Source organism: Nyctibius grandis, chromosome 18, assembly GCF_013368605.1.
Source record: "Nyctibius grandis isolate bNycGra1 chromosome 18, bNycGra1.pri, whole genome shotgun sequence".
NCBI classification, from domain to species: Eukaryota; Metazoa; Chordata; class Aves; order Nyctibiiformes; family Nyctibiidae; genus Nyctibius; species Nyctibius grandis.
The window spans coordinates 11,567,284-11,581,554 of record NC_090675.1 but is presented as its reverse complement, the minus strand read 5'-3'; the positions used below and the strand labels follow the sequence as shown (position 1 = coordinate 11,581,554).

The 14,271-nt window shown below is 43.2% G+C and overlaps 1 protein-coding gene across 2 annotated transcripts; it reads right to left on the bottom strand.

Annotated features, from left to right (window-relative positions):
- Window positions 1-575: 575 nt before the first annotated feature.
- Window positions 576-13,900, bottom strand: SLC13A5 (solute carrier family 13 member 5). Of its 2 annotated transcripts, none has more exons than XM_068415607.1 (12): window positions 13,796-13,900; window positions 11,283-11,411; window positions 10,290-10,426; window positions 9,628-9,842; window positions 7,472-7,643; window positions 6,162-6,284; window positions 5,252-5,464; window positions 4,355-4,476; window positions 3,954-4,072; window positions 2,518-2,679; window positions 1,456-1,593; window positions 576-704 (listed from the first exon to the last, which is right to left on the bottom strand). In XM_068415607.1, exons 1-12 carry the CDS (start codon window positions 13,898-13,900, stop codon window positions 576-578), a joined length of 1,764 nt encoding a protein of 587 aa, XP_068271708.1. The 2 variants fall into 2 exon arrangements, with proteins under 2 accessions (XP_068271708.1, XP_068271709.1); XM_068415608.1 differs by having other exon boundaries at window positions 3,954-4,083; window positions 4,405-4,476.
- Between the last annotated feature and the right edge of the window lie 371 nt (window positions 13,901-14,271).

Sequence of the window (14,271 nt, the reverse complement as noted above, 5' to 3'; positions counted from 1 at the left end):
GTGTTGGATGTTGACTTGGAAGGATTCCACCACATGGCTGAGGCCTGACCGTAACATACCATACCATACCACACATAACAAACATACCCCTTCTTTCACTAGACAAGCGACAGCAGGGATTTCTCTGTACAGCTGCTGACTTGTGGATATAAGTAATAGTTAACAAATTTTCAGCCCCTGCCTGAGTGCAGTGTTCAATGCTAATGATTTACAAGTACATACCAGTGATACAATAGTTCAAACCATTTGATACAACAGCCTGGCCTCTCTTTATTTAAAATTCCATAAATTATAAATCTCGACCTTGATTAGAGGTACAACGGATCACTTGATCATACTTATGATCCAGATACATGATCCTTAGGGTTGTGTAATTAAACAACACTTTTGGCTCCAGCATGACCAGAATAAATTTGAGTTGGTTCATGCCTGAACTGATGTGTAACTCCCAGAAGGTAGCAAACACCCAACACTCGATCTGAAGTGGTGATGAGACTCTATATAGGGCTTCGAGCAATAGGGAGTAGTATTAAGGGTCCTTTCCTTGTTTAATAAACACATGAATTCTTCACTGCTCACTGGTTAGTTGTGCTGTTTGCCCAGGTTGGGAATGTGTCCAGCTCAAACATAGGTCTTCCCCACGTGTTGATGGCCAGTGTGACACAGAAGACTCCAATGAAGTTCATCACTATTCCAGATCTAACCTGTGAGGACAAAAGTCCAAACCAACAACAATAACCAAACACCAGCACAGCAGATTGCAGCAAGGCCTATTTGTACATACACAAGAAAGACACATGGTCAAATAAATCTCAGAAATAGCCATTGTACCCACTGCCCTATGTTCTTGCTTAGGTGGAAATACCAGGGAACACACTGTGCAAAGCCTTTGAACACTTCGCTATATAACTAGTCTAGGAGCTTTAAGGCATGTACAAGTTGCTCTTATTAGTTAAAGAACAGCTTCTGCCGCCGTCAAGTCTCCAGTTAGAAAACCAGTAATGTCGGGGTGCTCGGCACAGAACCTGGCACTGTGTGGTCTGGCACGGAATCAGAGGACTAGAGCCTAGGGCAACTGATTGTTACCTCTGCTTTCAGCTCCAGTGGAAACAAGGCTTCAGCTACACTCGCCAAAGCCCCAGAAGACTGGAAAGCACTGACTGCATTTTAACCCTTCAGTGTTTAAGAGACTTATGACTTGTCAGTTTTTAATTTCAGTTGGGCTGGGATGTATGTTTGCCAAAGCCTATGAGAAAGGTACTGTTATTTCAGAGATGGAAATCTTTATTGCAATATTAACATCGCATAAGAGAGGGGCATAGGGTGATAGTCACAGCCTGTAAGAGCTTCTTGGTACTTTGGAAATACTCGGCTAAGAAAATTTAACTCTCACCATATTTCATGATAAAGGCAATGGAGAGGTTCAGGTAAGAGACCAGGCAATTATCATCTTACCATATCCAAAACACGGATGTGGCCATAGGAAAACGCTATCGCATTTGGCGGTGTTGCCACGGGTAGCATGAAGGCAAAGGAAGCGCTGAGAGTACCGGGCAGCATAACATACAAAGGATGGATCCTGACAGATTCAGCCTGCAATGAAATGCAGAGAATATCACACTGGAGGTGTTCCAAAAGAAAAGCATAAAGAACATTTCCCAGACCAGTGAGACACACAGGCTCATTTAGTTTCCTGGTATTCTATCACCAGAGGAATTTACAAGCATTTTATTCTGAAATCCACAGGTGCTTAAAGATAACTGCGCTCTCCCTTTTTGTCCCACAATACTTAAAAACAATGCTTGATCCTTTCTTGTTGTTTGTTTTGGTCTATGGTATAATTTGGAGTTCTGGTCAAATTTATCCAATGATCTTTTCTTTGACCTCAGACCACACTTTTGCCAGCGTAACACAGGGATGGGATTGTAATTACTAGGCATGTGGAGTAACACTCAGATGTTATATAAACTCTGTGGGACTCAGAACTTAAGTGCCAATTTAAGTCACTAATAGCTCAGCACCTTGATTGGGATAATTTTACTTTGATGAAATGGTCTACAATAAAGCAGTTGTACTTTCCAAATTAAAGAACAAAGTAACCTGTTTTTTCCTTTATGCTACAATTTCAAGTCTGCTCAGAAAAGGCAGCAAAACAATGGACACACCTTACAGAAGGCTTGAACAGTCTTCCTTTTCAGTGAGCGTGCCATGGGACACGCATCCTGAATTAGTGTCTTCCCCCAGGAAGCTGGTTCTCAAGGTTCAGGCATATAGGCAGGGCGGAGTGGAGGAAGTTTGCATTCCCACTTATATGATGCTATAAACATAGCAGTGAACACCAGCTAAAATCACTATCCATTACGGTATTCTGTCAGATGGACTGTTTCATTACTGGCATTCAGATTAACACTGAAGCAACATTCCAGACAATGAATACAATATCGCTTTGCCACTAGAGACTGTCAGTTTAACTCTTATCTCCCAGCTGACAGGATAACAGGACGGAAGTAATCTTACCATGGATGAAAAGACAGGTAGGAAGAGGGTGGCTGTGGCAACATTACTGGTGCATTCAGTGAAGACAGCTATAATAAGTGAAAGTACTGTTGCAATGGCCCACGGTGGGATAGATCCTAGTGGAGTCATCTGATGACCCAGCCAAGCTGAGAGCCCAGAGTTCTGACAAGAAAAAAAAGTTTTTTCAGTGAGGCTTAAAACGCCTAGCTCATGAACAAGGAACTCACGTTATGTGTAACATTCTTACCAAAGAATGCTACATGACTCCTGAATTACATAAACACCATCCAGGAAAGTACAATGATCTGTCACAAACACTAGAAGAAATTTCTTGCCAACGAGTTATAATACTGAGTCCTACTTTCCTGATTTTTCTTGAACCCAAACACTTGCTTACACTTTGGTTACAAAATTATGTTTTTTTTTTCTAAATAGAAACTATTATTGCTGAGACTACTGCAAATACTTAATGTATCACTCGGAAGTTTCCTGGCATATTTTTCTGAAGTTTCTGAAGATACTGATGCTGTGTGAATGCTCTGTTGTAGGAACATAGGCAGTGATTGACTCAAACAGCTTACAAAACCCTTGACTTGATAGCTTCAATCAATGCTCTTGATTGCTCTGGAGCTTTAATAATGTATGTATGATGTATGTAGATGAATGTAAGGCCCTAGAGCTTTAATTTGCCCCATGGTTTAAAACTACCTGGCCACAAAACTTAGATCTGAATATGAATTTCCCCAAAGCATGTCACTGTTAATAGCTAAGGCTTGCTTTGATTTAGATGCATCTTAGCAGTGATCAAGGAAACAACATGTTTCACCCCAAGATTCTTTCCTGTTTTGGGAAGTCAGTTGCCTTTTCTGTGAATTTATGAACACAGGATCAAACCATGGGCTTATGGAATGCAGCATACTGCCTGGCAACAGCCACTGACAAGAAGTTCAAGAAACCCCACTGTACACAATTGTGGAAGATATCTACCCACAATGATTTTCTTTCTGACCACTTCAGTAGTGGTTTGGTTTAAATCTGATGATATATATCCTTTAAAACAATCTCAAATGGTTCTGAAAATCCGTAATACGAGTGTTATCTATACTTCTATTTTTCTAGCCAGGGCTGGGATCAGGATGATAACAGAAATAAGAAAGACTGCTTTTCTGCTCCGCCCAGCCAGTGAAGTTCCCAAACTACTCGGCAGCCTCCAAGAGGTAAGATAAATTGAAGAAACTTGGTCAGAGAACACAAATTCCTGAAAGAGAGGCACAAACATTCACCTCTCCTCCCAGTTTTTGCTAATTTGGATCTGTCTCCAGATCTGAACATCTCTACTGGGTTTGGCTTTGGGTGCATGCCCAGTAATACAGGACTAGATAACAAACCAGGGAAGTTCGCCTTTGAGTCAGAGAAAAACAGATGTCAGGACATACTGCGCTTGCATCAGCCAAAGCAAAACCTCCTCCCAGCAGCAGCACAATGCTCCAGGGCATCTTCCTCTGAACCACATTCCAGTCTAGCAGCGGGGCTGATAAAAATGGCTTTTTTATATCTGAAGTGAGAAATGAAAAGCAGAACATGTTTTAGGAGAGTGAAGACATTTTGTCTTCTGTTCTATAAGATAGTAGGGAAAGACCCAACAGGCAGATGCATATTACTGAGAGATCTGCACAGGGTAAGAGTAACACACACAAGCAGGGACTGAGCCCCAGGCCTGCCCAAGAAGTGAGGGAGGTGAGCTACCCTGAAGAACTGCATGCAAACCCAGTATATGTTTCTGCCATGTTAGCTGGAGCTGTCTGTTTAACCATGTTACAATTCCTCTTTTAAATACCTTCTTCAGTCTGTTCAGGGTCAGACATGCTTGGATTCCAGCCTATGAATTTGGGTTTATTAGCAGGAAGGATAAACAGTAGCAGGGCAATAAACACAGCGGGTGCAGAATCAGTGATATACCTGAAGAAGAAAAGAGAATATAGCTTAGAAAATAGGCATCTTCTCGTAGAAGATGGCTGCCTTCCAGCATTGCAGTCACTGCTCTTTGTCATCCTGTTTCAGGCTGTACATTAGCAAAATGGGTCATTAGTTCATGACTGAGGTCGCTCAGACCTGCCACAACACAAACACAGTAATAAAAGAAACTAGCTACAATACACATTAATAACCAGAGTCACAGATGACAACAGCTCCTGGGAGCAGGGTTCCTTCTCTGTGGTGAAGCCAAGATTCAACAGTTGTGTCTCAAAGACAGGCATGTAAAGAAATGGCCTGAATGATAGTCCCATCGTGCATTTTATGTTCTTAATATGCCACAGACATTATGCAAAGAAGCCATTCAAAGCACCAAATCAACTTCCCAGTGAGTTCTAAGCTATTGTTTAGAGGTGATAGTACCAAATATTCAAATAACACCACAACTGATTGGAGCTCATACAAACAAAATACTAACGTGCACATCAGTGTGACTGAGACCAGCATTACAGAATTTTCTCTTCCTTTAGAAGGCTCAGCTTGCTCCAAGTCCCGGTCTCCAGCCTCCATTGCAGTACAAACTGTCAAACAATAGATCAATGGTGATCTCACACACAAGCACCAGGATCAAGCCGAGCAAACATGTGAATTCAGGTAAGGTTGAAATGAATGACCCTGCACTCAAAATGGAACGTAAGAGCAAGAGAATCCGATTCACAACCAAGAGGGTACAGGATGAAAAAAAACCCTAAAAACTTACTTTTCTCCTTCTGGGAAGAGCCTGGTGGCCCAGCCTTTTACAAAGCCTGGGTGTCTGGAAAACCACAAGAGAACCAGCAAAACAAACATTAGGAGGACATTGAATTCAGCATAAGAGATAGGGCCTAATTTCTTCATTTCTGCCTTCAGCACGTTGTATGCAGCTTTTTCTTTAGCAGTTCTCTCTGTCCCACAGCCCCAGCTTTTTTTTAAGCTTTAAGAAAAAGGGAGAAGAAAATACTGTAAGTATTAACATACTAGATGGATTTAACATGCTTGCTACTCTGAAGCTGTCACTCCTGGGGACAGACACAGACTACAGCAGAGACCAGGAACAAAGAAATGACAACAGTGTCAAAGTATTTCATGGGGACATGCCAGTTCTCACAGAAGAATGGGATCTATGAATGGATAAGTCTCTGTTCCATTTGGAGCAACCTGGGATGAAAAACTCAGTTTTGAATCGAGGGTAGCAAAATCGATACGCTAGCTCTCCTAGGGCTGAAATTCTCAGATGTGAAATGGAAAAATAAAAAGGCAATTCTGTCTGAATATTGAGAATGCATAAAGCTTTTTGCATTAGTGCAACTCCCATGAACACAAAAGGTTTCCAGACCTCAGAAGTTGCTGTGAAATGGAACTGCTCTCTGCTACAAAATTAACAACTTGTCAGTGCATTTGTCTTATCCAGATTTCTCACAGAATCAATCAGGTTGGAAGAGACCTCTGGGATTATTGAGTCCAACCATTGCCCTGACACCACGATGTCAACTAGACCATGGCACTAAGTGCCATGTCCAGTCTTTTCTTAAACACCTCCAGAGATGGTGACTCCACCACCTCTCAGCAAGCTGATCTGCATTAGCTGAGGGGTTTACACAATATCATGTATTATGACCCTAAATACTCACTTGAGTCCCATGAAAGAGCACTGTAGCCAAAGCCAAGCTAGTACCAACATCAGAATCATGTTTGGGAATGCAAACCCAAACCAGGAAGCAAAATTCACAATATCATTATTGTTGGGGTATAACCTGAAAAGAAAAGAAAAATGCTTTCTGTATTAATGTCAAAACATTTAGCAATCTACTCTCCCTTTAATATGTGCTAGTGATGACGATATATGTATATCTAGGACAACCATTACAAGTAATCATAGGCAACATCCATAGCCCAACTGAAGTCAATAGGAAGGCAGCCTGGGTTTCAGAGCAGAACTTCAATGATCCTTGGTTTTCCCCATATTTTACTTTAATGCATATAGGAGCTCATGTTGATATTTTAGTTCTCAGGAAGACAAGTGCTGCTGAAAGATCTCCCATACATTTTAGGTATCTTTCACTTCCAACATGCCTGCTCATTTACCCCAACACAGGACGTTCGTTCTTCCTCCCCATTCATTCTAACAAGAGAGCAAGAATTGTCTTTCCTGAAATTAATAGCTTCACTTCTGCTCACTTCAATAGAAAACAAAGTTGCTAGTTGGCTTAAAAGAATGAAGACAGTGTTTTAAGAACAGCAATTTTTGTTCTTCCCTGTGTCCACCAATAATGACTGGAGGAAAAATATCAACAGCAAATTTCCAGCTGCGTGTTAAAACCAACAGACAATGTGGCAGCTGAGGCTGAAGTACCCCCAACAGAAGGAAGCAATGTTGAGGGACTGTTGTGGAGCCTGCAAAATTTCCTCTGTAGATTAGGTTGGATTTAAATCAATTCCCAAACTCAGTTTAGTGAGGAGAGTATTTTGTGGATAACTCCCTTCGTTTGCAACAGTATCTGTACAGTTTCCACAGCCACAGCATGGAGGAATAATACTCTAGGAGAAGATAAGCTATTTTTAGCTCTCTTCAGGGTGCTTATGAGAGGAGTTAATCATACATTCTTCTGATGCTCTTCCCTGCAGTTCCTCTGCTGATGTGCTGTGTTTCAGCTGAAAAAAAGGAGGCAGAAGAACCAGTATCTCATGGTTAACCAGCTGTCTGCCGATTAGCAGCAAGTATTTCCAAGTTTCTCAGGAGACCTATAATACCAGCACATAGCTGCCTAAAAAGGGCTGAAGCAGAAAAAGGAGGCCCATCACTTCATACACGTTCCTTACTCTCAGTTCATCAACTGGTTATTGCTTATAGTTTGCAGCTGAAACTGTCATCTAAGACTAGTCAGTTGGTCACAGAAACAGTAAGATCGTATAAGTAAAAGAAACAGCAAGAATGACTTACTGATTCATCTGGCCTTTCAACACCATGTTTGGTCCTGTTCCAGTGAGGGTTGCAGTTCCTCCAATGCTGGCAGCATAGCATACACAAAGGGTCATTCCCTTACATATATGCTTCCTCATTTTCTTTTCCTCAGAAGATCTGGGGTCATCAGGGACTTGTCCGTTGCTTATGACTAGACACAAAGAACACAACTTGCCTCAGGTAAAGCTAGGGAGGCAGAGAGCTCAGGACAGGGTCTGCAGGCTCAGTGCTTCCAGTTTGTGTATGCCATTTATTTTAATTCAAAAAACCACAGATATGTCCCTAAATACTTTGGACTCATGATCACGAGGAGCTGAAGAGAGAGGCTGACAATCTGGGTCTACATGATCCAAGGATGCTGTTGTCCATATCGATGCCACAGTTTCTCAGCAGTAATTTCCTGTTTCACAGAGAGGCTTACCACCAGCCAGATACTGTAGTCACTGGAACCGTTCCAATACCACAGTAAGAACCCAACTAGGTTTAACAGCTGTGAATATGGGCAGAAAAAAACCCACCCAAAACCAAACTCTTGCCTGGCATAACTGTTAAGATCAATATGTTATGTCGGTTTACATCAACCATGAAATTTTTCTGCTGCGTCCATTGTTCTCTGAGGTTAACAGTCTAATCTTGAAGTCTGACTGCACTAATGGAGCAAGACAATGGATTTATGGCAATTACAACCAACTCAACAATACCAAAGGGTATTTTTTGCACACATTTATTACCTTCACTACACGTTAGAATAAATCAGTCAGCAAAGCCAAGCAGATCCTTCTAAGTGGACAGAAAACCAGCAAAATTATTATTACTTGTCTTAGAGCAGAAGTCCGGTTTTGGGAGTCAAGAATCAACATTAAAAGAGCATTTGCAAATATGAAAACTTATCTTTAATACAACTGTTTGGAAGCTAGAAATGAGCAACCTTACAGAGCACTCTGTGACCAAGCGGCATTCTTGTGGGCTTGCACATCTTACATAAACATGGTGTCTGAGCTTTGCACAATCATAGCGCATTCTCCCTTCACAAGTGAGGTAAGAAATGAAGCAACCAAAAAGCAGAGATCGTGGTTGTATCTAAACTATGCCTCCAAGGTCCAAACAAATATGGCAGTTATGAATCAGTCTCATAACAGAGCAAAGTCTGGCACACATGAACACCCTTCTTCTACACTGTGTCTTCCATGGACATGTAAGGCAGAAAATGGGCATATAGTGTCCCAGGCAGAAGGCTTGAAATGCGGGACACAGTAAGCACTACCAACATTTGCACTCTTTCTTGAACACAGTCACACAAGGAATCGTGGCAGATCAACTTGCTAATTCAGTGAAATCACATCTCCATGAAAATCACCAAGACAATCCTTCCTCCTCTGAAAGAGAAAGGCACCACAGATCTGATCTTTAGTGGTATTTAACAATATAGCCCCCGGTAACAGCACAGCAGAGCAGTGAAATCAGAGGGACTGAGTTTGTGCTCATGGTTCAAATCAAGCGAAACCTAATGCAGAACCACAGCACTGACAGAAGAACCTTGTGGAGTCAAGCATCGGGGTAAGATCACATTTTAAAATTCCAAAGAGTAGTTTGTCTACTGTGAGTCAAATGACACCAGCACCTCTTTTCCATGTAGCTTTTAAAGTATTCCTCCCTCTTCTCCCCACCTCCACATACAATCTGGTCAATAAAGAGATACTTCTTACCCTAGAACCAAAATAAGTTGCGTTTGCACAAAATTTTTCAAACATTCCTACATGGCTTGGAAGCTGAATCCCTACTGATAATCACAAGATTTAGAACGTGGGATGCTGGGGCGTTGGATGATATTTCCCACAGGTTATGCTTTTCACTTCTGCGAGCAGGCAGTTAAGTTTAGGGAAACGATGGGAGGATGACCCCAGCTTGAAGGAAAGAATATAACAATCTGCATGGGATCTAGCACTAAGCATAACAAAATGGCAGCCACCAAAACTAGAAGCCATTTTGTAAAATCTAAATGTCATGCATTTTGGGATTTTCAGTTAGGTTACCACCCTCTTTCCTGGAAAAGGTACAGAGAACTCTTTCTAGGTCAGGGAGCTCTGAGCGTGGCAAGTTCAGTAGAATCAGCTCACTGCTGAGTAGGCCCTTACCATGCACTGAAGTGGGATCTGATGCATTTTTCTCCTCCAGCTCAATCACTGTATTTGTTTGCCCGGTTGCTTGTTCCATCATGGTCACATCATACTCTGTGTTGTCCATTTGATCCAGGACGGCCTGGACAATGGGAACCATCATAGCAGTGGTGGCTGTGTTACTTATCCACATGGACAGGAAGGCAGTGACTATCATAAATCCCAGCATGAGGCTGAAAAGAGAGAAACAGGCAGAGGAGAAAGGAGGAAAGAAAACGAGACGCTGCTAGGATTTGTAGTCACTGTAACTGAGAGAGTAGAGTCCAGACAGGGATGTGTGTAGCGTCCAGTAATACAAAGCAGGGCCAGATTCCCTTCTAGGACAGCTCTGCCACCTTCACTGAAGGAATCCCAGAAAGCCATTCAGCTCCTTAGTCTGCACATGATTAAGTCTGTCATCATTTTGTCCCCAATGGCAAGCACCCAGAATTTAGCCAGATGCTGGTTTTGGCTAAAGTACAAATAAACTCTTCCTGCTGCCAGACTTCACCTCAGGAAACTCTGTACAAGTGCAGCTAAAGAGGCTCTTGAAGGTTCCCTTCTCTGCTGACTGTTAAACACCATCCCTAGGCCTCTATTAAATTGACACAGGCAAGGAAGAAGTAATGTAATACTCTTACAGTGCAGGTTTCACCCCAAGAATCAGTAGGACCCTCAGCGCAATCCTTTTGTGAAGATTCCACTGTTCAACAGAAATTGCAACAATCAGCCCTCCAACGAAGAGCATGCTTGTGTCATTTAGGTACTGCAAACACACCTGAAAGACAAAGAAGGTAGGTCAGGGGCCCAAATGTTGCCTCTTGGTAGCTTCACTAATACATTTTGCCTTCCATCCTATTAAAGCCATTTACTGTACCAGGCCTCATCCCAGCATTGGCACAAGGGGCAGTTGCAGCCTCAGAGGTACCTCCAGTTTCCTGAACCCTTGATCCCCTGTTTAAGTGCTGAACTGTCTAGTGCAGGGGCTATTTGTGCATCACGAACCTTCTTTTTGGATCATGAGGAGTTAATAATTAAGTACAAAATGACAGCAGTTTCCTAAAACATTGTTAGGGGCTCAGAGTATTGTGTAAGTATTAGAAATTATGAGCTCCAAAACGGATTTCTCAGCACCCTTAACAACCACACCTGCACTTACCAGCCTGTTGGCCAGTAGCGAACCTGGGCTCCAGCCTCTCTCCCTTGGATAAAGAACGAGCCAGAAAGAGCTTTGGAGGGGACACTGTACCTGCTGGCATCATGCTGTCCACCCTGTCAGAAGTTTGTCCCGTGCATTTTGAACTCTCCCAGAGGATATGTCTGCACTGCTCTCTCATGGGATGGGTTATGAACACACAAGCTGCTGGCACTAGTGGGATGCTCTCCAGCAGGATCCACACCCAGAAATGGGCCTTCCCCTCTACCGCCTCAAGCCCCACACCCGTAACATTTTGGGCAAATGTGTATTTAGTTCAGCATCTTCCCGTACAGGAACCCTGAACACGGCTCAACATGTTCAAAAACAGCATCACAGAACTGGAGCACTTTCCAATCAGACTTGTTTGCTAAATATTGATGGGGGATCACAGCAATGGATATCCCTGTATCAGATCTGGATTGAGTAAATTCCTTACTGATTTAGAGCTCTGAACTCCAAGCAGAGGGAAAAATACCACAGGCATGAGGGAGGTAACAGCCAGTGGGATCACTTCAGTGCACCAGTACACAGCCATGATGATGATGATATATGCACACTTGGCCTCCTGCAACATAATGGAATACACATTTAAGCACAGAAAACTATTCTTAAAGATAAGAAACGCATTGGTAGCTCTTAAGGGGCCCAAACACTCCGTTGCCTCTAGCTTAACAAGCTGAAATAGGTAGCAGAGACATAAGGATTTAAACTTGTACTTTTAAACCTTTTTCTGAAGTCACTTACATAAAAAGATCTTTTTGACCACAGTGTTTGTTCTAATGCACCCACACAAAATGTAGGGTGTCAGAAAAACCTTCCACAACTAGGTAAGTACACAGTTTGCAGTATGCAATTACCTCTTGGCGGTTGAGGTAAGCAGATTTCACTTCTAGGGGCCAAGAATTTTTAATAGTATTAGTAGATTTCGGCTTTTCTATTTTGAGTTACTTATTTTTAAATGGATGGCCAAATCTCCCCATGTGGATAGTTAGCTTGTCTGAAATTCACAAGTCTTAGAGGTGTGTCCAGTAACACACCTGAGCCCAGAAACTGTATCCCTGAATAATTTAAAAGTTCTTAACTTTTTAAACTAACTCTTAAAGTAAAACTCTTTTACATTTTTTTTGGTGACTAAGCACGTTAGAGGTATTTAATTACTTCCCCAAACCTTACTGTGCTTACCTGCTAAGGGGATTCTCTAGATTAGAAATGTCGTAACATGTCTTTTTATACTGTTCATCAGGCATTTCTGTAACCCAGCCTTCCTTGGTTTGTACTTTCAAAATTGTTAGGAGAAGCAAGCATTCATTAGCCAACAGTAAACAGTGTTTTAAAGCTTAAGTCAGTGTTCTGTCGTTCAGAATTTGCTCATATTTAGAGTATGTGTTTATAGGATTTTATTCTAATACAACAAATGGGACTTTATTGCAAAAATAAATGGTGTTACAGTGACATTTAAAAATTGCTGTAAGGTGATATTTATAAATAGGGGTGTGTTTTCCTCCATTTTGTTGAGAAGCTTAAGAACCAGAAAACAGCCTTGTAAGTAATTTGAATTTTTTTTTTCTTCAGGTTTCCAGGAGATGAATTACCACACAAGTTTTGAAAAAAGTATTTCTTCAGAGGCTAAGAGATATCAGACAGATCCCATTTAAGTCTCTTCCCTTAATAAATATGAGGTGAGCTCATGATACTATTTATGCTGTACTACAGTAACTAAGTGCTAGAACTAACTGTGGTTAATCTGTTGCCAGTATGAAAGACAGATAAACAACCCTAAGTGAATAAAATTCACAATACAGAAGAAACACTGGTTTTGTCGAATGGAGAGTAAATAATTTATGTGAAGTTCAAAAATACAACCATGCTTATAAATTAACTCCAACAACCACAGCCAATTCAAACAACTAAAGATCTGGAATTAAATATATATCAGTGTCTATACCTGTATCTATCTGTGATTTATGGGAATAGTCACAGAATGTTTCTTTAGTGTCTCTGGACAGATGACAGGAAACACGGTGACCTGCCCTCTCACTGAGAGCTGAAAAAGCAGTCACTGACAGAAATGTTCCTCTCCCATTGTGAAATACAGTAATTTCCCAGATTAGACTGATGACACAATATTCCTACAAAGAGCAGAAAACTGAAGACATCCTTATTTTTTTAGGGAAATTATCCTTCCTAGTATTGATCAAGGTAGTGCCTAACGGTCAGCATTCATCTTTCTATAAAGCACCAGCATTCAACTGAAAGGCAGGGCTGATAATACTTAGACAGGTAAACCAGAAAGGCTGGCAATTGTTTGTAAATATGCATGACATTTTCCTGTACTTTAAAATACACTAAGCAATACGGGTCACTCCAAAGAAAGCCTGTTTTTAGCATTAGAACAGACTCTAAAGCTCTAGTAGGCTAAAACACTGTAAACTGAGCTTTCACATTTTGCCAAGAAGAGTAACAGACATTAAAGACCAGACTCTTCACTGGGTTATTCCAATTTTATGCTGGTGTAACTCCACTGAAAGCAAAGGAGTTGTGCCATTGCCATCACTGGAGTAAGATGGATGTGAACTGGAGGATATTGCATTTGAAACCCTGTTATGATCACTGCATAACACACACTGCACAGCTTCCGACTGCACCACTGATGAAGAATGCCACTCAGCAACACTCCTTAAAGGATCTCAGAGCCTCAGCAGCAGAATGAACTGGAGAACTCAGAAGTCCTGTCTTTCAGTACACTGCCATCGTTTAGTAGATAGTGCAATACACAATTCTAAGCGTGCAGGCCGGTCATGCATATATAGCAGGGCCCGGACCTGGGGGGCTGCGGGGTGGGCTCCTTTCGGGCAGCAGGGCCCAGACATGGGGGGCTGGGCTCCTTTCGGGCAGCAGGGCCCGGACCTGGGGGGCTTTGTTCCCCGCGTGGGCCCCGCAGGCACTTACCCGCGTCGGCACAGCGACCGGCAGCGGCAGCAGCAGCAGCGGCGTGAGGAAGAGGATGGCGAAGGACCGGTACCTCAGCAGGGGCCGCAGGCACGTCGGGGCCATCTTCTGTGGGGCACACAGTCAGGGAGCGAGCAGGAGCAGCGCCCGCCGCTGCCGCCTTATGTACGGGGCGGCGGGGCTGCAGCGGGAGGGACATGGCGGGGGGCGACACGACCCGCCCGCGCCCTGACGGGACACCGGCCCGCCCGCGCCGAGGGGGGCCAGCGCTCCCGCCCTGAGGGGACACGAGCCCCCTCCCGCCCTCCCGGGACACCGGCCCCCGCCCGCGCTGAGGGGGGCCGGCGCTCCCGCCCTGAGGGGACACCGGCCCCCTCCCGCCCTGAGGGGGGCCGGCGCTCCCGCCCGCACCCTGAGGGGGGCCGGCCCGGCGGGAAGCGGTGCGGACACACATCAGGAGCAGGAGAGCCGCCAGC

What these genes read in the sequence shown, in the direction of transcription:
- SLC13A5 (XM_068415607.1), bottom strand. Translation starts at nt 13,900, where the DNA reads ATGGCCCCGACGTGCCTGCGGCCCCTGCTGAGGTACCGGTCCTTCGCC. An exon ending in CGGTCGCTGTGCCGACGCGG is followed by an intron (nt 11,412 to 13,795) that starts GTAAGTGCCTGC and finishes ATTATGTTGCAG; the next exon opens with GAGGCCAAGTGTGCATATAT. An exon ending in ACATCCGTGTTTTGGATATG is followed by an intron (nt 705 to 1,455) that starts GTAAGATGATAA and finishes TTGTCCTCACAG; the next exon opens with GTTAGATCTGGAATAGTGAT.